Raw genomic sequence first — 23,436 nt, forward strand, 5'->3', positions numbered from 1 at the left:
AAAGACCCAAGACACACTTCAAAAAGCACTAGAAAATGGATTGAGAGAAAGCACTGGAGACTTCTAAGGTGGCCAGCAATGAGTCCAGACCTGAATCCCATAGAACACCCGTGGAGAGATCTAAAAATGGCAGTTTGGAGAAGGCACCCTTCAAATATCAGGGACCTGGAGCAGTTTGCCAAAGAAGAATGGTCTAAAATTCCAGCAGAGCATTGTAAGAAACTCATTGATGGTTACCGGAAGCGGTTGGTCGCAGATATTTTGGCTAAAGGCCGTGCAACCAAGTATTAGGCTGAGGGTGCCAATACTTTTGTCTGGCCCATTTTTGGAGTTTTGTGTGAAATTTTAAATGTTTTGCTTTTTGCTTCATTCTCTTTTGTGCTTTTTCATTTAAGACAAATGAAGATAATACCAAAGAATTTGTGATTGCAATCATTTTCAGGAAGAAACTGAGTATTATCTGACAAAATTGCAGGGGTGTCAATACTTTTGGCCACAACTGTACTATTTCACCGTGGTAGAAAAGCACTTAAAGGGGTTCTCCTGTAAAAAAATAAATAATAATAATGGAGTGTCATCTTCGACCACTGCTCTTTCATTCCCTGTGTCCCAGGGGATAAATGGAGTGGACTCTCATTGATCAATAAGATGGCTATGGTGATAACTATGGCTAGGTGATTAAACTGTTTTCACCGAATAACCCCGTTAATGCAAAACACTGTCATTGTGTATCACGGTTACGGTGCGGACACATTAGATGTGCACGAGCCATCTGTATTTTACAGTCAGCACTCCACTATAATGGGAATGACAAGTATTTCCATATAGCTGTTGTGTGGGCCCCTAGAGTCAATTCCAACTGTGGGCCCTAGGTATCCCAGTCTGACTTTGGATAACCCCTTATGTAGTATGTAGCCGCTGCTGCCATTATTTATCCTTCTCTTTAAGTACTATATATATTTCACTGTCATTCATCCTGATTTGTTTTTAATTTCCTCTTTTAAATTTTACAATTTTTGATAATGGACCATTTTATGTTCTAGAAAGAAGAAGAAGGATAAAGATAAGGTTAAGATGATAGAACAGATCATGACCAACAAGAAGAATGAAGAGGAGAAGAAGAAGCCTGCTTTAGATAAAAGAACTCCAGCACAGATTGCATTTGAAAAGATGCAGGAGAAAAGAGTAAGTAAAATGAGAATATCATAACTGCTGTCAATGATCTGATATCCTGTGCTATATTATTTCTATAGCACCATTGATTCCATGGTGTTGTACATGAGAAGGGGTTACATACAAATTACAGATGTCACTTACACTAAGCAAACTAACAATGACAGACTGGTACGGAGGGAAGAGGGACTGTGCCCTTGCAGGCTTGCATTTTACAGGATGATGGGGAAGGACTGTAGGTCGGGGGTTGCAGTAAACTCCGGTGATGTTGAGGTGGCAGCCTGGTAAAGATTTCTTGAAGAGGTGGGTTTTCAGGTTCCGGCTGAAGGATCCGAATGTGGTGGATAATTGGGCGTGTTGAGGCACAGAACTCCAGAGGATGGGGATATTCGGGAGAAGTCTTGGAGGTGATTGGATGAGGAATGAGTAAGTGTGGAGAAGAGAAGTATGTCTTGGGAAGATAACGGGAGATTAGTTCAGAGATGTACGGAGGAGAAATATTATGGATGTCTTTGCAATGCGGGCAATGTTAGTAGTTTCAGCTGGATATACTGGAGAATTGGGAGCCAATAAAGGGATTTGCAAAGGGGGCAAGCAGGAGAGTAGCGAGGAGAGAGATGAAATAGTCAGGCAGCAGAGTTAAGGATGGACTGGAAACGTGCGAGAGTGTTAGCAGGTAGGTCACAGAGGAGGATGTTGCATTAGTCAAGGCAGGAGATGAGTAGAGTTGAGCGAATTTGTTTGTATTCACTCGCCGAATCTGAATTTGCCATATTGGTACCCTATTTGTGCCGAATGTATGGTTTATGATAACGTATTCGGTCATTTTTACTCCCATTGACTCTAATGACGTTCGGCTGTGTTTGAATATTGCAAAAACAATATTCGCTGCCTATCGTATTCGGAACCAAATCCAAACAAATTTGCGCAACTCTAATGATGAGGGCATGCATAAGCATTTTAGTAGAGTGAGGGTTGAGGAAAGGATGGATTCTGGAAATATTTTTGAAATGGAGTTGGTGAGAGTTTGGTTGTGCGGTTTGAAGGACAAGTTAGAGTGATGGGTTACTACAAGGCAGCGGACTTCCGGTACAGTGAAAAGCGGGATGTCATTTATTGTGTCAGAGAGATCATGCAGGGAAGCAGCGTGAGATGTAGGAAAGATATTGCGTTCAGATTTGTGCACATTGAGCTTGAGGAAGCGAAAGGAGGAGCATATGGCTGATACCCTCCAAGATTTTGGACAGCGGAGAGTTGATGTCTAGGCCAGAGAGAGAGAGATCTGCGTGCCATCAGTATACTGATGGTACTGGTGTCATGGGACTGTGAGTTGACCCAGGCCAGGAGAAGAGTAGGGGTCTTAAGACAGAGCCTTCATACCTCGGTTCATGAGAAACCTAACCCCTTTGTGCCATGACCATTTTTCCTTTTTTCCCTCCCCTTTTAAGAGCCGTAACTTTTCTTTATATTTTTGGCAATATGGCGATGTGAAAGCTTGTTTTTTGACTGCGGCAAAATTGCAATTAAACTCAATAAGAGGACATAAAAATATCGTATCTGCCCTAAAATGGTATCAATAAAACGGTCAGATCAGGTTGCAAAAATAAGCCCTCACCCAGCCCCAAATTTCAAAAAATCAAGGCGCTACAAGTCTCGGAAAATGGTGACAAACGCAAAAACTTTTTTTATATACAAATTTCATTTTTTTTTTTCAATCACTTACATAAAAAAATAACCTATTCATGTTTGGTATCTGCCTGTTCGTACTGACACCGAGTATTATATTGCCAGGTCTGTTGTACCATACCATACATAGTAAATAAAAAAAAAACAAAGAACAATTGAGTTTGGTTTTTTTTTGGAATTTTGCCGCACTTGGAATTTTTTTCTGATTTTTTTTTTTTTTTCCAGTACACTATGCTATATGGTAAAGTCAATGGTGCCAGTTAAAAGTATAACTCATTCCACAAAAAACAAGCTCTCACGTGGCCATATTGATGGAAATATAAAAATAAGTTGCGGCTCTTAAAAAGGGAGGGGAAAAATGGCCATGGCGTGAAGAGGGTTAAAACAGCAGTTTCTCTTGAGCCGAGGTATGAACAGTCCAAATTTCAGTACAATAGTCTCTTATAGCATTTACGGCCATTTTCCTGGGTAAAGTAGCAAGTGAATCGCCTGGTATGTAATGTGTTAAAAATATTTGAATGTCCATTACATGTGCAAAATGAAATTGCTAGAGTTCTTTTAAAGCAAACCTGTCACATGAAAAAACGCCATTAACCTGCAGATATGGGGTTAATCTGAAAGGTTAATAGCATTTTGAACCTGCCTTGTGCTGGCACTTAATTTCCTCCCAGCAGCGGGGGTCTAACTTTATTCCTCCTGGTAGCATTCTGGTTTCGGTCACGGTGGTGGCGCCAGAGCGAGCTCTCTGTTTGGAGAGCAGCAGTTGTAACCATGCCCCTGGGACACTGACTGACAGCTGACTTGGCATTAGGGCCGGCTGTCACTCAGTGCGGGGGGTGCAGTTAGAACCGCTGCTCTCCATACACAGAGCGGTGACTGAACCTGTGTCTGTGCCACCACCGTGACTGAAACTAGAACGCTACCGGGAGGAATAAAGTTAATTTCCTCCCAGCAGCAGGGGTCTTAAGTGCCAGCACCAGGCAGGTTCAGAACGCTATTAACCTGCAGATTAACCCCGTATCTGCAGGTTAATGTGTTTTGTTTTTTTGTTTTTTCACGTGACAGGTTCCCTTTAAAGTCAATTTAGTGTGTCATAAAATAATGAATGATATATTTTTCTTTTAGCAAATGGAAAGAATTTTAAAGAAGGCTTCAAAAACGCACAAACAGAGAGTTGAGGTAGGTAATCTGATAATGCTACTGAATATATATTTCCAACTAGAAGGTACATATGGCTTACCGGGCAGCAGGAATCGAAGACTGACCCATGTACTCTAAACTTCTAAGTCTTACTCTGTCTTGTTTCAGAGAAAAACTTAGTTGAAGGCATTCTCAACTACACTGACAGGTCTCTACCTATGTGTGTTTGTGGGGTGCCGATGGGTTATCATGGTGGTGATGCCATACTGAAGGCCACACTTTCCTGCCATCTTTGTAATCCCATGAAGCCCAGCCTGCGCTCTACTTCATTGATTTTCATGTTTACTATATACTACAATACTAAAGTATGTCTGTATATTGTACAAGTGATCAAACAAAAAATAAGTGGCAGTTAATTAAGCAATTCAAATTAAACTATAAAATTTTAAATCACTAGCTAATTTACAAAATTTTAAAAAATGTAAAATGTATTATCCAGTAATTAATAAGTCAGATATATGAAATTATAAAATGAATTGATCCATACTGTAAAGTAAAAAAATCTAAACGCATGTATTTCCATTTTTTGATCATTTCACAAGCCCCTTACCCACCCAATTAAAAGTGCAATAACAAGCTATCAAAAAATTATATGTAACCCAAAACTAAAGCCACACATCACTACTAAAAAATAATACCCTCAAGCAGCTAAAATGGTGGGGAAAAATAAGAGTTCTGTGTTTCACAAAATAGCTACCACAAGCCTTGTTTGCTTGTTCAGAGCCACTTAAAGAACAGGCCCAGCAGCTTGTGCTCCCTCCCTATACCCAGCAATCACATGATTACTCCGTCCGATGTCAGCGCTTCCTATTCTTTATATACCGTGTATACCTTCTCTATGGACAGCCAGTTTCCCTCTCCCACAGCTGCATGATGTCTTGCAGGGGTTCTACTATACAATGACATTCTAGAACATCACTACAGAGTATAACACAAACCGCCCCGACGTTTATAGTCTGGGTGGTCCGGAAGTAAAGTTCTGCATTAACTTCTGCACTTTTCCTCTTCTTATTTCTCATTATGTCAAGAAAGTTAACATCCACAACAGCAAACGATGGGGTCCTACAGGGAAATATGTAATTGGTTAATCCCTATTCGCTAGATATGAGTGGATATGGCTTGAGTCAAATCTGCCAGATTTTACCAGGAAATTTGATTAGCAGCAAATGAATTCTCTGCAAATCATGTGTTTATGTGGTCTGGAGATACCACAGAGCATAATAAGCATAAGATGTGGAGAAAAAAAATAACCAATACTCCCTTCCCTGATCACTGATATACCCCACCTGACAGTCCTCTGTGCCTCTCCTTTCAGCCACCGGGTATCTTCATGCTATGCCGTCCTGGCAGCATGCTTGGAGGCTTCCCTAGCCTAGTCTCGTCTGGAAGTCACAACCTAGCATGCTTGTAAGGTCGCGCTGCGTGTCCTGACATCACAATGTGATTGTGACATTAAGATAGTAATGCACATAGACGTCCTGGGCCTCATTGCATTCAGAAGTTCTGGCCTACTGTGACAGAACCCGAAGTTTTAGTGCCTGGTGGCGGTAAGAAGAGGCGGTGAGAACTGTACGGCAAGAACATGGAGTGTGGGCGGCCTGGTCCACCCTCTAAAATTCAAGTAGAATTCAATTCCGTGCAAATAACTTTGCCCATCTCTACTGTTCACTTTTTCCTATTTGAAGTTCATCTTTAACTACATGCCGGCACCTCACAGAAACCATTTATACATTCATATAGCGGACATCACCCCTATAAAAATCATATTTGTGGTACAGATTTTAATTATTCTGTCTTACGTTAAAATGATTTTATTATGTAAATGAGGGGGCTTCTGTGCATCCTTGGCATGCCCAAGTGCTCGGTGCACTGTTGTGTCCCCTCTTGTGATTGACAGCACTCCAAGGAGGGCTGTCTGTATTGAATCCTAAGCTCTGCATACTCAGACATTTCAAGAGATGACAGCCTGCACAGTGTCTGTGTGCGGGCACCCGTTGAACACCCGTAGTCCTGCTTTAGCAGTCGCTTGCTACACACAGGTTCAGACAGCAACACACTGCTCACGGGAGGATCATGAGAGGCTGAACATACTGATACTGTGTGCACTCAGCTTCTGTAGTGTCAGAACACACTCTAATCTTCCTTTCCTGTGGGCATCAGCCACTTGCTGCTGTGATAGCGCCCCCTGCAGAGAGAACAAAGGGATCAGTATGTGCAGGGCTGAGGATATGAGTCAATTCAATACAGTGCAATGTACTTTGAGCATTGTAAATTATCCTAAGTTGAGGAGCTGGGGATGGTAATGAATGAGGTGGAATGGTACACCAAAACTAAATATTTAATCTGTACCACAAGTATTTTTAAAAATGTCCCTTCTATGAATGTATGACTGATTTTAAGTTGAGGGTTGGTAGGGTCAGATTTCCTTTTAAGGGAACCTGTCAGTAGGATTGTGCTTAGTAACCTACAGACAGTGTCAGGTCGGCGCCATTATACTGAAATGATACGTTTTGTTGATGAAATCTGTCTTGTGCTTCTTTTGTAATCCTTATTTTCAGTTTTTAGTTAATCATATGCTCGTGCACTAAGGCCAGGGTTGGGGTATGTGGGGCTCTGGCTAGGTATTCATAATGCTCCCTCAGTGACCGGCCCCCTAGTTTACATAATGAATATACTAATGTGTATTTGAAAAAAAAAAAGTCACTTCATGAAAAAGTGCGCAGGCACTGCCAATCACTTGTCAGTTAGTTCCTATTATATTGCTGTGCTGAAAAGAAAAAAAAAATCACCATCAAAATGGAGCTGTCGGCTGCACATTAGTATCTATCACGTTCCAATAGATGCTACTCCGCAAGCGCCTGTGCCGGCTCTTTGTTGCTGCAGCCCCCCCAAAAAAATCACACTACATCAATATGGCGTCGACGGCTGCACCTGCGCATTACCACCTATCGCGTACCAATAGATGCTACTGTGCAATCGCCTCCGTCTGCTTCTTGTTGCTGAAGCCAAAAAAAATTCAGAACAAAATGTCGCCGAAGGCGACGCATGTGCAGTATCATCTATCGGTACGTGATAGATGCCAATGCGCAGCTGACAGCGCCATATTGATGCAGTGTGATTATATTTTTTTTTTTTTTTTTACACCAGCACAGCAATATAATAGGCACTAACTGATGACAAGTGATAGTGCGCAGGCGCCACCATTTTGATGAAGTGACATGTTTGTTTTTCAAATGCAGACATTAATATATTCATTTTGCAAACTAGGTGGCCGGTCAGTGAGGGATCAGTGACTTTTCAGCAGTCTTAACTATGAATAGCTAATCAGAGCACCACATGAAGACCCCACCACCACCACACACACACCCACACCCACCGTCCTGGAGCATGAGCATATCATTAACCCCTTCCCGACCTGTGACGCAACGTAGGCGTCATGAAAGTCGGTGCCAATCCGACCTGTGACGCCTATGTGGCGTCATGGCAAGATCGCGTTCCTGCGGGTCGGGTGAGGCTTGGGGGGTCACTGAAATGTCACCCGACCCGCAGGTACAGGAGGACCTGTACTTGACACCGGGGGGGTGGCTTTGCTCCCTGTGGCTACGATCGCTTTGATTGGCTGTTTCACTTTCAACAGCCAATCGGAGCAATTGTAATATTTCACCAATGAAACTTGGTGAAATATTACAATCCAGCCATGGCCTATTCTGCAATATCATCAGCCATGGCTGGAAACCGCGATCTGCTGCCCCCACCGTTTGACGGCCGCCATCTGCCGCCGCTGTCAGTATTTCCTCCCCTCTGTCCTGTCCTCGGCTCCCCCACTATCCGATTCCACACCCTCCCCCCCCGGTATCTCCCTGTGTCCCTCCGTCTCCAGGCCCTTCCCTCCCATGGGCGCCACCATCTTCTTCCGGTAAAAAATGGTGGGCGGCACATGGCAGATTCAATTCATTCATTCCAGGTACATTTTGATCACTGTAATAAACCCTATCACATTGATGAAAATAAAAAAATAGTAAAACCCCCCCCCCCCCCCCCTTTATCACCCTCTCAGATAGGGAAAAATAATAAAAATAAAAAAGTGTTTATTTTCATTTTTCCGTTAGGGTTGGTGTTGGAATTGGGATTAGGGTTGGAGTTAGGGGTGTGTTGGGGGTTAGGGTTGGGATTAGGGTTAGGCTTGTGGTTAGGGTTGGGATTAGGGTTAGGGGTGTGTTGGGGTTAGGGTTGTGGTTAGGGTTGGAGTTAGATTTGAGGGCTTTCCACTGTTTAGGCACATCAGGGGCTCTCCAAACGCGACATGGCGCCACCATTGTTTCCAGCCAATTTTGCGTTCAAAAAGTCAAACGGTGCTCCCTCCCGATCCCTGACGTGTGCCCATGCAGTGGTTTACCCCAACATATGGGGCATCAGCGTACTCAGGAAAAATTGCACAACAACTTTGGGGTCTAATTTCTCCTGTTACCCTTAGGAAAATAAAAAATCATTTTTGTGGAAAAAGAAAATAATTTTTTATATTCACGGCTCTGCGTTGTAAACTTCTGTGAAGCACTTATAGGTTCAAAGTGCTCACCACACATCTAGATAAGCTCCTTGGGAGGTCTAGTTTACAAAATAGGGTCACTTGTGGGGGGTTTCTACTGTTTAGGCACATCAGGGGCTCTGCAAACGCAACATGACGCCTGCAGACCATTCCATCAAAGTCTGCATTCCAAAACGGCACCTTCTCCCTTTCGAGCCCCGACGTGTGCCCAAACAGTGGTTCCCCCCCACATATGGGGTACTAGGGTACTCTGGACAAACTGGACATTAACTTTTGGGGTCCAATTTCTCCTGTTACCCTTGTGAAAATAAAACATTGCGTGCTAAAAATCATTTTTGTGGGAGGCACACAGAGGCTCTCCATACGCGACATGGTGTCCGTTAACGATTGGAGCTAATTTTCCATTCAAAAAGTCAAATGGCGTTCCTTCACTTCCGAGCCCTGCCGTGCGCCCAAACAGTGGTTTATAGCCAAATATGAGGTATCGTTGTACTTAGAAAGCATTGCCCAACAAATTTTAGGATCCATTTTATCCTGTTGCCTATGTGAAAATGAAGAAAATGATGGTAAAAGAATATTTTTGTTGGAAAAATTAAAATGTCCATTTTTTCCTTCCACGTTGCTTTATTTCCTGTGAAGCACCTGAAGGGTTAATAAACTTCTTGAATGTGGTTTTGATCAGCTTGAGGGGTGCAGTTTTAGAATGGTGTCACTTTTGGGTATTTTCTGCCATGTAGACCCCTCAAAGTGACTTCAAATGTGAGGTGTCGCTAAAAAGAATGGTTTTGTAAATTTTGTTGTAAAAATGAGAAATCGCTGGTCAACTTTTAATGCTTATAACTTCCTAACAAAAACAATTGTTTCAAAAATTGTGCTGATGTAAAGTAGACATGTGGGAAATGTTATTTATTAACTATTTTGTGTCACATAACTCTCTGGTTTAGCACACTAAAAATTCAAAATTTGAAAATTGCAAAATTGCTAAATTTTCGCCAGATTTTCAATTTTATTCACAAATAAACGCAAAAATTACCGACCTAAATTTACCACTAACATGAAGCCCAATATAATCACAGAAAATTGCCCATTTAAATCATTAAATCCAAATTTTGGGTAATACACCACAAACTTATTAGATAACTTTCATGGTAACCGAATATGACAAATAATTCGGTACCACACAATGGTATATAGATTTAAAATTATATGTTTTATTAACATTAGAATCCACATACAAAAGAAAGATGTCAAACAGATTAAAGAGGGACCAAAAAGTCCATAGGAAATCCCACTACAGCAATTTTACCATAGACACAATGAAACACCCATCTCATATCACTGCGCACAATTATTAATGTTTGGGGAGGCAAAACCCATTGTTAATGTGATACTGCTATTGCCCACCACAGGCATAAATAACCAGCAATAACAAGGTATACTGCTCCCACCACAATGATCCTCCTAACGGCGCTAACTTTATGGAATGAATTAAGGGTGTAAGACAAATGTTCTCTGGTACCTACCAGTGTCAGCTGGTGGAGATCCCTGGACGTCCCTCTTCCCCGACGCGCATTTGGCACTGCTTCTTCCGGAGGCGTGTCAGGGCAGGGGGCACTGCAGTTCAAATACCTAACCCGCTCTCGTTATTGGTCAGTGAAAATAAACACCTGCGTTACTAATAGTTGGATGCTAAACCAGCGCCTGCGCAGTATTAACTAAAGGCCCTGTGCCACTAGTATACTGTATGTAAGGAAGAATGAACGGCGCTTGCGCGGAATCACATGGTTACCGCCGTCCAATCAGGGAGATAGTTAGCGGTGACGTCTGGAAACGCCAGGTCCTATTACAGGACGTGAAGGAACCGCAATCCACTATAGACCACAGCATAAACCCCGGCGGCCCCGTAAACCGGCAAGCGCACAGCTTCGAAAGGATTGAAATTCGTACATTGACTAGTACTTGGGATGGAAATATTAAGGGATCTCACCTGTTCTTTACTTAATCAATAAAATACTAAAATAAAATTGTGAAAGCCTATCCTATACTTAATAATTGTGGCGTGACATTCACCAATATTGTACATGATTATAGCGAACCCCTCTATAAGGCCGCCCCATACAAAGATTACGTATTAATAATAATGCAATAATATAAAAAGATACGCTCACTACAAATATCCTCAAATAAAGTGCATAATAATACATAATAAACTGCATTACATTTACAGCACAGTAATAATGTGCCAATAAAAATATACAAAGTGACACTATCAATACTAAAATACCAAACTAAAATCATATTATAAAAATGTTATATGTGAACATTGAAAATGCATAAAGTGACAATGCAATGCATAGTTACAAAAAAAAAAGAAAAAGCACAAAACAGAAAAAATCTCCCCTATAATAATGTCATGTCTATGTAACACTGAAAACTGAAAAAAATGCCATAATAAAGGACATCACAAAAAAATCTTCATTCTTGCAATATACCAATTTTGACAAGCTAGATTTCATGGCCTTGACAAGCTAGATTTCATGGCCGTGACAAGACATATGGACCAACCTTCATCCTCCCAAGGACCAGAAAAAAACGCAGATGGCAAATATGTTCACACCATGGTGGATATTACTAAAGAAATGATAAAAACAATTAAAACCAAGAAAAATCAATAAATAAATTAATTTATTAAATTAAACCCCCCCACCCAATATTCCCAAGGCTACTAAAGATATGCAATAAATCCTGGACTTTCATTTAATCCTTGGGGGGTTAGTGTCCCTAATTTAAAGATCCATTGGTGCTCTTTTTTTCGCCAATCTCTTTGACACATCCCCCTTCTAAGGCCAAGATCAACAATATCAATCCCCTTGATGGAAAGAAACCTAGAATTACATTGGTGATATTTCCTAAATGCCTATGAAGAGTCTTCAAAGTTGCATCGTCCAATACAGATTTTGCTTTGTCTATATCAAGACAGTGTTCACGCACCCGCACCTTGAGTTCACGACTTGTCATACCTACATAGATTTTCCTGAAAGGGCATTCCGCATAGTACATTATGCCTTTGGACGAGCATGTAATATGCTTTCTGGTGTCAAATTTCCTAGACTGATCAAAATTGAAGAAGGTGGAATCCTTCTTCATGTTAGCACAGCCCTTGCATAGGCCACAAGGAAAAAACCCCTTGTCTTCCCAGTTTCTCCTAGTTCTCTTTCCCTTTGGGTTCATATGAGCTATGGACCAAAATGTCACATAACTTTGGAGCCTTTTTAGCTACAAAGGAGCGACTGGCAAACACCGCTTGAGGACAGGGTCGGTGAAAAGGATTTTCCAATGTTTCTCCACAATTTTTTTTAAGATCAAACCACCTGCTATTATAGTTCTTTTATGAACCTTACCTGAGGATCACACTCCTCCTGTACAGATGGGCAGATTTTAATGCAGAAGTTGATCCCTTGGTATACTTTTGGCTTTCTTATACCCTCTTTGAATAACACGATGACCATACCCACGATCCTGAAAGCATTTTTTCAAAATTTTTGATTGTTCCTCAAACTGGGACTCATCAGAACAAATCCTTTTGGCACGTAAAAATTGACCAATTGGTATACCAGATATTGTTGATTTGGCGTGAGCAGATGAAGCGCGCAGAAAGGAATTGGTTGATGTAGGTTTCTGAAAAATAATGGTTGAAAGATGGCCAATGTGGAGCACTGAAATTGATAAATCCAAGAAGTCGATTTTGCGTCCAAATTTATAAGTTAGCCTAATATTTTGGTTGTTGACATTTAGATGACTCGTGAATAATTCGAGGTCCACAACTGGACCCTCCCAAATTAACAAAATGTCATCAATATAATGGATCCAGTTGTGGACCCGATCAACATTAGCAATGTCTTCTTCCTGAAAGATGGACCACTCCCATGCCCCCATAAACAAGTTGGCGTAAGAGGGGGCACAAGAAGCCCCCATTGTGGTACCCCTCTGTTGCAAAAATACTTTCCCATCAAAAGTGAAAGCATTATGAGTCAAAATGAATCTCAATAGTACCAAAATAAATGATGCCATTTCCCCACTTAATTTCTGTGCCGTAGATACTTATCGACAGCTTTCAAACCATCGGTATGTTCAATGGAGGAATACAGTGCCTCAACATCTGCGTTGACTAATACCATTTCCTCTGTTAGTTGTAAATTCTCCAAATGGCCTAAAGCTGCAGTGGTGTCCTTGATAAAAGATGGTAGTTGAATCACAAGAGGTTTTAAAAAATACTCTACCACGTCACATATGATCTCACATATTCCCTCATTGGCAGCAATGATTGGTCTCCCTGGAGGTTTAAGGGGGTCCTTATGCACCTTTGGAATTAAGTAGAAAGTGACTAATCTAGGGTTGAGTTTCTCATAGATTTCCAAGAGTTTTTTTGGAATGATATTGTCTTCATAGGCCTTTCTCAAAATATCCACCAATTCCATCTTAAATTTGGTTATAGGGTTATAAATCAGTGGCTTATATTCGATGGAATTGCCGAAAAGTTTGTATGCCTGGGCCTCATACATTACATTTGGCCAAATGACTGTCCCCCCCCCCCCCCTTTGTCGGCCATTTTGAAGACAACGTCATCCCATTCTCTCAATTGCTGCAATGCCTCCCTGTCAATCCTAGTCAAATTACTAAATGCCTTATTTTTTGATTTCCTCAACTCCTCTATATCAAACGATACCATTTTGGTAAAAGTGTCCACAGCAGGCACCGTGGACAATGGGGGAACATTTTTTGACTTATTTAGTGTCCTTGTTGGAAAATCAGTACTTACTGTGGAAACATCTTCCTTAATCAAAGATGCCAAAATTTGTAAGGCCTGTTCTTCTTTACTAGAGAGACCTTCATCAACTTCTCCTCTACAATGCATCCTTTTCAAGACCAATTTTCTTGAAAAAAGGTGAAGGTCTTTTATGACTGTGAATGGATCTAAATCAAACGAGGGTGAAAAGGTCAATCCCTTAAATAAATTAGCGTCCAGCTATTAGTAACGCAGGTGTTTATTATTTTCACTGACCAATAGCGAGAGCGGGTTAGGTATTTGAACTGCAATGCCCCCTGCCCTGACACGCCTCCTGAAGAAGCAGTGCGAAATGCGCGTCGGGGCAGAGGGACGTCCAGGGATCTCCACCAGCTGACACTGGTAGGTACCAGAGAACATTTGTCTTACACCCTTAATTCATTCCATAAAGTTAGCGCTATTAGGAGGATCATTGTGGTGGGAGCAGTATACCTTGTTATTCCTGGTTATTTATGCTTGTGGTGGGCAATAGCAGTATCACATTACCAGTGGGTTTTGTCTCCCTAAACATTAATAATTGTGCGCAGTGGTATGAGATGGGTGTTTCATTGTGTCTATGGTAAAATTGCTGTAGTGGGATTTCCTATGGACTTTTTGGTCCCTCTTTAATATGTTTGACACCTTTCTTTTGTATGTGGATTCTAATGTTAATAAAAGATATCATTTTAAATCTATATACCATTGTGTGATACCAAATTATTTGTCATATTCAGTTACCATAAAATTGATGTATGAAGGCCAATATGTCACGAAAAAACAGTCTCAGAATCGCTAGGATGCGTTCCTGAGTTATTACCTCATAAAGGGACACTGGTCAGAATTGCAAAAAATGGCCAGGTCATTAAGGTTAAAATAGGCTGGGTCGTGAAGGGGTTAACATAACTGAAAATAAAGATTAAACAACCACAAGACGAATTTTATCAACCAAGGTATCGTTTTATTCAGTATAACGGTGCCGACCTGACACTGTGTGTAGGTTACTGTGCACAAGCCTGCTGACAGGGGCACTTTAAAGAAAACATTTTGCTGTGAAAATGCAATATAATGTACAGGCACCATGTAATTGAGGAGGTGGAGCTGAACAAATTAATATATACGGTAGTTTGTGACAAAATATTCAGTGTAACCTGTGATTTAATAATTTAATCCTCGGTTCTCTCTGATTTTCAGTCCAGTGTCGGACAGCTTTCCTTGCTTTCCTTGTATACCTGCATAGCTGTCTAGGAACGGCCACTGGACTGAAAATCTGAGAGAACGGAGGATTAAATGATTAAATCACAGGTTACACCAAACCCTTTCTCACAAATGTATATATCCTACTCTGCTCCCCCTGCTCTATAACATGGTGTCTGCAGATTGTACAGCAGTTTCATGGTGACTGGTTCCTTATTAAGCTTTTGTGTTGTATGTCAATTTGTCATCCTACCTGTCTCATCTACCCCTTCAGTGCTGTATATCTGCCTAGGTGGCAATAAAATGAGTCATTGTACTACTATACTTACTTGCCTAGTGTGCAAGGTGCACAGATGGCAACACCATTGTGGGTCTGGTGTGCTGTGCAGACAGCATAGGTAATCTGCATCCTACAGCCCTGACAGTGCACTTGTGTGCTATACCTCACCCCCATATTGTTCTCACCAGTGAACTGTATATGATAAATTAGTGTCTGTCAACACTTTGTTGCCCTCAGAATGGAAACATAAACCTGGAGGCAGAATTCTTTTACTTCATTAAGGTTTCCTCAGCCATTTATTGCCTATCCACACTATGGATGATAAATGTTCGCGACCCCCTGCTAATTTTATAAAATGTGTCCGGAGCGCCTGTCCAAAGGTGGTGATTGCCACTCTACTGCTTGCTTTAATATTCATGAAGCTGACAAAATTGGAAAAGCATTTGGTTTGTATTGTTACATGGCTTAGGCTAGTTTCACACTAGTGTTTTTGAGCGCAGCGACGGCCTGCGCACGGCCGCCGCTAAGCTCCGCCCCTGCCGCGCCTCCGTCGGTAGCTCCACCCACTGGCGCATGACGCTGCATGCGCCCTGCGTCCCCTATCATTATCACTGCGGGCGCAGGCCTTGCGCAGTATGCGTTTGGCGGCGCAGGCGTCCTTTTGACGGTGCGCCGACCTGCGCCAAACGCAACCTGCTGCAGTTTGGTTGCGTCGGCGCACCGTCAAAAAGGCGCATGCGCCGCCAAACGCATACTGCGCACGGCCTGCGCCCCCAGTGATAAAGATAGGGGACGCAGGGCGCATGCAGCGTCTTGCGCCGGTGGGCGGAGCTACCGGCGGAGGCGCGACAGGGGGCGGAGCTTAGCGGCAGCCGTGCGCAGGCCGTCGCTGCGCTCAAAAACGCTAGTGTGAAACTAGCCTTAGTTTTCACAGCATATTGCTAATATTTAATTTTTGTTTTTTTTTTCTTTTGCAGGATTTTAATCGACACTTGGACACCCTTACTGAACATTATGATATTCCTAAAGTCAGCTGGACCAAATGATCCTATTTATATTTTCATGGCAATGTATACATTCTTCCTCGTTGTTGGTTTTTATTCTGTTGTGTAAATAAACTCTTGAGAACCTTTCTGCTGATAGTACTCCTTGCTTGGCTCCATTCACTTCCATGCTCTGGCTTCTGGTGAGAAGTAAAAGCACAACACTGTCGGGCCTGGCATGTGATGGGTTCCAGTGTGCTCAGCTGACTTCTAACATGACTCATGGTGGTTTGTCTTTTTTCAAAGAAAGAATATTGCTGCATGCTGTGCCATTTTTGCAATAAAATGAAATGGAACTGTCAATGAATGCTTGATCAGAGCCATGATCTGTGTGAGACTTAGTGAGATAACTAATAAACCATAGTAGTACATGAAAACCCACTGTAGGTGCAGAAAACACATATTAATGGTTGCACACTACTTGGATTATGTGTTAAAAAAAAATGTCTATCTCCCTACAGCACCATTCCAGCTCTGCTGATGCTTGTATGATATTCTGTCACTTGAGTGCTGCGGTCACTACTACCTGCAATGCCTACAGGTCTGCTGGGCATCTGAGTTTCAGCTGAAGTAAATGAGTGTGGCATAATGTCACACGCTTGCCAGGAGTCCTGATACCCCAGTGTATTAGGGAGTGTAGAAGCTACTCTTGACAATTTTTTTCTCCATAACAATTTGGACAGGTAACTTTTTTTTTTTAAATTTGTTTATTAAACAACAACAAACAGATGTACACATTTTGTAAACAACCAATGCAATGTATACACTATCATCATAATATCTGTAAAGGGAGAAAACCAACAAGTTTGCATATTGAGTTATTTGTACAGATCTCAATTTCACAGGTCCTCACTCTCTTGCGAGGCCTATGGGTAATCTAGGAGTAGTTACAAGAACCCGTTATTCACCTATACAAATGTTTGGCTATGCATAACCCAGAATGATACATTACAACCGAAATATCTAACATAATACAAAAAACAATTACTCCTACCCCGCTGCCAAAACACCCTCCATAGCACTGATGACATTATAAACCTATAAAGTATAGAAACACACAAGAAAAAGTATATGCACCAAACATAGGGATCACCACAAGTCAATATAGTACAAAAAATTAAGTTTATTTTATTTTAGCAAACACCACAAACTAGCATTTAGTTAAAATCAATTAAGTCTGAACTACAGCAGACATGAGACAAAGAAGGGTCATAGTCATATAAAGCATTCTTAAGGTCCTATGTACCCAGACAATAAGTGTGCTTGAGAAAATGCAAATGCTTTCTGACTATTAAAGTCCCAATTTATAGAAGTGTGTGTAACTACACATCAATTATTAACTGTACGCATGCTGTTTACATATATGCCCAAGCTATGGAATACTAAATACACTAGAAGCATACTACAGAGATTATTTTATAAACTGGGTGGTGGCCCGATTCTAACACATCGGGTATTCTAGAATATGGCCAGTGGGTGTTAAGCTGGAGTCACACATAGCGACTTACCAGCGATCCCGACAACGATATCAACGTGTCAGGATCGCTGGTAAGTCGCTATGTGATCGCTGGTGAGCTGTCACACAGCTTCACCAGCGATCAGCACGCCGAAGCAGAGGTGAGGAGCAAGCCCGGGAGCAGCGGACAAATGTGCCTGCTGGTCCAGTCCTCCACCAGCAGAGGGCGCGCCTGCATCCCCGGCCTCTCCTGGCGGCGTCCTGCTGCCTCCTGGTCCCCAGCGTGCGGCGGCAGGTATGCACTCCGCGGGCTCCTGGTCCCCAGCGTGAGGGCGGCACCTGTAACTCGCTGGTAACTAACGTACACATTGCGCGTCCCTTGGATACCCGATGTGTATGTTAGTTACCAGCTGGTCTCCCGCCTGTCACGCAGCGATGCGGGAGATCAGCGACGAAAAAAATGTCCAGAGGTTTCTTGCAGCGATACCGGCAGGGGGGGGGTGGTCGCTGATCGCTGTCACACACGGCGATCTCGCTGGTGAGATCGCTGTTGTCACAAAACTTGTGACTCAGCTATGTGTGACGGGGCCCTTATACTCGCCTTCCGACGGCCCCCCGATCTCCTCTCCACGCTCCCGACATCTTCCGGTCCCAGTAATGCTTAGCGCGAAGGACCGGAGATGATGTCACTCACGACAGCGCGACGTCAACAGCGGTCTTTTGCGCAAAGAATTACTGGGACCGGAAGATGCTGGGTGCGTGGTGAGAGGAGGGAAAGAGTCCGGGGGCCGTTGGAAGGTGAGTATATCACTATTTTTTAACTCTATTTTTTACAGGTTTATGGTACCCAGGGCCTTTCCTCCGGACCCTGGGTACCAGCTGCACATTGAGCGCTGCGCCGGTCATCTCCCGCCTGCGTCGCCGCTGACCTCCGGGCGCGACCAATCAGCGACGCGGGATTTCCGTTATAGACAGAATTAGACGATTATATAGTAGATGATACTAAAAGGCTGTATTCCCACTGGAAGGGGGACACAGACAAATATGACCAAAATTGGTTCAAGTCAGAACAATAAAGCATATTACCAACAAGGAGGCCAACAAGTCTTACAAGCAGGCTACCTCTCTGCCATCCCTCAGCTGGTAAGACACACTCCCCTTGAAAAAGAAAACTCGAAACATGCGTTGGGGTGCAGCCACTACTTAAGGTAATGTAACAACACTTTTTCTTTTATATATCTTCCTTATACCTTAGCTTTCAAATCTAATATGTACTCTGGTCATTTCTGCCACATGGATTAACTTTTCTTTACCCGGAGTTGCATATTTTTTCTTGGACACTTAGGCCTGTTTCACACTTACGTTTATCGTGTCAGTTGGCAGCCGCCAAAAAGGCGGAGAACGGATCCGTGGCCGATGAAGCACCAACGAGAGCTACCGGACCATTGCGCCGGGATCCACCGATATGGGAATGTTAAAGGAACCGTGCTGAAAAAAAAAAAAATACCGCCGATGTAGCGGGATCGGGGAGCCGAGAGCATGCATCTCGCGGGAGCGGGCATGTCGCGGGATCGGGGAGCCGAGAGCGGGCATCTCGCGATAAGGAGAGAGGGACACACATTTGCTCCAGCAGTCAGACAGGATATAGGGTTAAATCTCCAGGAAGTGGGGAAAAATGCGGATCCGACCACACAAAAAACGTTGCATTGTCCGTCCAGTGATGTCAGCGGACGCCAAAATTTTGGCGGATCTGCAGAAATACGGATGTAACGGACGACCGTCAGTCAAAATCCGCCGTTAATGCAAGTCAATGGGGAAAAAAATGGATCCGCCAAGAAATATGGCGGATCCGTTTTTTTAGGCAAAATGACAGATTTTGACTGATGGTGACAAAACGGATGTGTGAAACAGGCCTTAGGCAATTATTTGAGCCTCTTATACTTGGCCCCTTAGTACCATTTAGGACTTATATTGATTCTACTACACATGGGTGCTTTCTTCTATTGTCCTGAGGTTTGATTGCTGCCAAATGTAATAAGATTTTTTTCACTCTTTTTCCATATACTGTTATGGGATTTTTTGATAGCTTTTTACTTACCTTAATGATGTGGCCATTTTTTGCACATTTTGTCCCTATTTTGTACATGTTTTATAGTGTTCTTTTATATGTATTAAATAAAATATTGCAATTTTATTATTTGGCACATAGCTTCCTTTGTTATTAGGATTGGTTTTTGAATATTGAAGCTGCCTCTAGGCACTTACCTTTTTGGTATTGTAGTTCAGACTTAGGCACTTACCTTTTTGGGATTGTAGTTCAGACTTTTAATTGATTTTAACTAAGTGTTTGTTTGTGGTGTCTGCTGAAATAAAATAAACTTAATTTTTTGTACTATATTGACTTGTGGTGATCCCTATGGTAGGTGCATATACTTTTTCTTGTGTGTTTCTATATATCTTCGTATGCATTAGGTGATCCATATTTTATGATATTTAGGATGTGTCCGTTTACTTCATACTTTGATATTATGAACCTATAAAGTATAAGTCAATATAATTTTCACTACAGCTATTATGATAATAGACCACTATCTATGCGTTATAGTAATGTGAGATGTATTCCATACATCCCAAATTTTATTAAACTTCCCCAAGCAACCCCTATTCTGGTACAGTGTCCGCTCATAAGGTATAATTGAATTTACTAGTTCAATCCAAGCTCTAAGAGAAGGATGTTGATTACCTATCCAGCGTAAGGTCAATATTTTTCTGACTAAAAAAAAGTGTGTCCCGCAGGAAAATTCTGACGTGGTGTCCCCATATCTCTTCCTCCAGCACACCAAACAGACATACCAATGGAGTGAGAGGAACAGGAGCATCCGCTCTTCGCCAGTCCTTACACTGGCTGCCCATTCATTATAGGGTCCAATTCAAAGTAGTTGTTCTCACCCACAAAGCTCTCCACAGTGCAGCACCCCCCTACATCTCCTCCCTCATTTCTGTCTATCGGCTTAGCTGACCACTGCGCTCTGCAAAAGACTTTCGACTAACCTCTGCACTAATCCGCACCTCCCACTCCCGACTCAAAGATTTCTCCCGCACTGCGCCAATCCTCTGGAATGCTCTACCCCAAGAAATTAGGACTATCCACAATTTGCACAGTTTTAGGTGCTCTCTCAAAACACATCTATTCAGAGCAGCCTATCACGTTCACTAATCAAAGTCATTTTATTTGCAAGTGTGAGTATGTAGCCCATTCACTATCTCTGTCCCCCACCTTCTCAAGATGGCTGGACCATCATTGTAAATACATCATTGGAAATACACACCTGTACTTTGTATCTCCCCCACCTCATTGTAGATTGTAAGCTCTCATGAGCAGGGTCATCTTATTTTACTTTAATTACTGTATTGTTAACATTGTTACTTATGACTTGTGTTTTGAAACTGTAAAGCGCTGCGGAATATGTTGGTGCTATATAAATAAATATTATTAACAATGAGGTCACCTCGCTCCAAAAAGATAGAATAGTTGGGCATCCCCACACCATATGTATAAAATCGTCACGGGACAATCGCTATTAATGGGATTACGTCAGACAGGGAGTATATTGTTGGTTTGTTTTTTTTTTTTTTTTTTGCAGGTGATCGATGGCTTCGCTAGGATCTGGACATGTAATAAAAATTATGAAAAGATGTGTCGTGTTTTATTTAATTAAAATACTTTATTCTTATGTGTGTGTTTTATTTCACCCTTTTATTAATATAAGACTAATAATGGATAGACGCCTCTCCATTATTAACCGGGCTTAATGACACCTTCCAATACCAAGGTGACATTAACGCCTTATTACCACATATGCCACGGCTACACGGCAGTGGGAATAGAGGGGCTAAGTGCCAGAATTGGCGCATCTTAGAGATGCGCCATTTCTGGGGCGGCTGCGGGCTGGTATTTGTAGCCTGGTTGGGCCAATATCCATGGCTCCTTCCTAGGCTATGAATATTAGCCTGCAGCTGTCTGCATAGCCTTTCTGGCTATAAAATATAGGGGGACTCTACGTCATTTTTTTTTGGGGGGTCCCCCTATTTTAATAGCCTGTAAAGGCTATGCAGACAGCTGCGGGCTGATATTGATAGCCTGGGAAGGGGCCATGGGTATTACCCCTTCCCAGGCTACAAATATTGACCTCCGGCTTTCCCCCTCTGGGGCAGAAAATTGCGCGGGAGCCCACGCTATTTTACCATTTTTTTTTTTAAATATATATAGCTATACATCTATGGATATATAGCCATAGATCTATCCATGGAGAAAGGCTCAGTTGGAGCCGAAACGTCGCCCAGACATGTGGGTTGTATAAATCTTGCACATTTTTTCTATCAAGATTATGGAGTGCTGCCTTCGTTTTTGAAACTTGTATATCTATAGCTATGGATATATCTATATCTGATATGTGCAGCCTAAGCCTACATGCCACTGACAGCTGCTGCCCTAACACCATTACTCTGATGCCACACTGCATCAGCATGAAAAAGGTGGTGTTGAACCAGGAAATTACAGCACACTTTTTTTTTTTAAATATTTGTATTTAGCTCAAAAAACCTTCATTGCTGTATAAAAATGCATGCAAAACACGGCAAAAACACACCAAATCGCGGCAAAAATGCGCGTTTTTGTCACAGGTTTTTCCTGCCAAGAGATGCAGAAATTTCTGCAAGCAAATACTCAACGTACGCACATAGCCTAAAAATAAAAGATATGGCTTTCAAAATAAGTTTACATAAAAGCCTAAAAATAAAAGGTATGGCTTTCAAAATAAGTTTACATAAAAGCCTAAAAATAAAAGGTATGGCTTTCAAAATAAGTTTACATAAAAGCCTAAAAATAAAAGGTATGGCTTTCAAAATAAGTTTACATAAAAGCCTCAAAACCATGTTTTGTTTTTAAAAAATGCATTTTTACATAACAGTGAAATATAAAGCAAAAAATAAAAACACCAATTTGGTATCACTGTAATCATATGGACCAACTAAAAGGGGTGGTCCGGCCTCAAGAAAATTCTGCAGCCCCTCTATTAGGCTATGTGCACCTGTTGAGTATTTGCTTGCAGAAATTTCTGCAAGGTTTCTGCATCTCTTGGCAGCAAAAACCCTGCGGCAAAACCAATGGTTTTGCCACGATTTTGGGTGCGGTTTTGCATGCATTTTTTAATGCATTTTTGTACAGCAATGAAGGCTTTTTTAACTAAAGATATTAAAAAAAAGTTTTGTGATGTAATTTCTTGGTTCAACATCACCTTTTTCATTCTGATGTAGTAGCATCAGCATAAAGGAATTAGGGCTTGGTGTCAGCAGCAGTCACTGACATCTAGCTCTAGGCTTAATAATGAAAAGGTGTCAGCCCTACACCCTCATTACTAAGTCGGTAAGTAAGTAAACAAACACACACACACGCACTCACACATTGTCACCAGCTTATGCAGGAGCATTAACAGAATGAACGAACATAGGCTGTAACTAAACAGAAACTGTTAATTTAAAGAAAAGTAAAAATAAAAAAAATTGCGTGGGCTCTTGTATGATTTTCATAACCAGCAGAGGGAAAGCCAATGGCTGAGGGCTGATGTTAATATTCTGGGAAGGAGCCAATAGCCATAAAGGTTCCCAGGCTATTAACCCCTTCACAACATGTGCCGTGCTAGTACGGCGCATGTTGTGTCTCCCCCTTTGATGTGGGCTCCGGCGCTGAGCTCTTATCTTTTCCGGCACATGTCAGCTGTTTTCAACAGCTGAAATTTGACCATAACAGCCATAACATAGCAAGTCCGCAATTCTGCTACATGCAAGCGATCTGATCATCGCCTGTATGTAGCAGAGCCAATCGGGTTATGGCAGCTTCTAGTCTCCCAATGAGACTATTGAAGCATGCCAAAAGTAAAAAAAAAAAAGTTTTTAAAAATATTAAAAAAATATAAAAGTTCAAATTACCCCCCTTTTGTGCCATTCAAAATAAAACAATAACAAAAATCAAAC

At 41.9% G+C, this 23,436-nt stretch overlaps 2 protein-coding genes across 3 annotated transcripts in view; one reads left to right on the top strand and one right to left on the bottom strand.

Annotated features, from left to right (window-relative positions):
• Positions 1–16,036, top strand: part of FAM32A (family with sequence similarity 32 member A) — a 29,025-nt gene extending 12,989 nt beyond the window's left edge. For both annotated transcript variants that reach the window (XM_073546503.1, XM_073546512.1), the window contains exons 2-4: positions 1,044–1,185; positions 3,985–4,038; positions 15,882–16,036. In XM_073546503.1, the coding sequence (XP_073402604.1) occupies positions 1,044–1,185; positions 3,985–4,038; positions 15,882–15,950 (265 nt within the window). In that variant the 3' untranslated portion in view covers positions 15,951–16,036. The remainder of the gene's footprint in view (positions 1–1,043; positions 1,186–3,984; positions 4,039–15,881) is intronic.
• LOC141049741 (uncharacterized) overlaps positions 1–23,436 on the bottom strand; it is a 214,271-nt gene that overhangs the window by 181,255 nt on the left and 9,580 nt on the right. The window lies entirely within an intron of this gene.

Source organism: Dendrobates tinctorius, unplaced genomic scaffold (assembly GCF_039654945.1).
Source record: "Dendrobates tinctorius isolate UK_male_01 unplaced genomic scaffold, ASM3965494v1 ptg000011l, whole genome shotgun sequence".
Taxonomy (NCBI): Eukaryota; Metazoa; Chordata; class Amphibia; order Anura; family Dendrobatidae; genus Dendrobates; species Dendrobates tinctorius.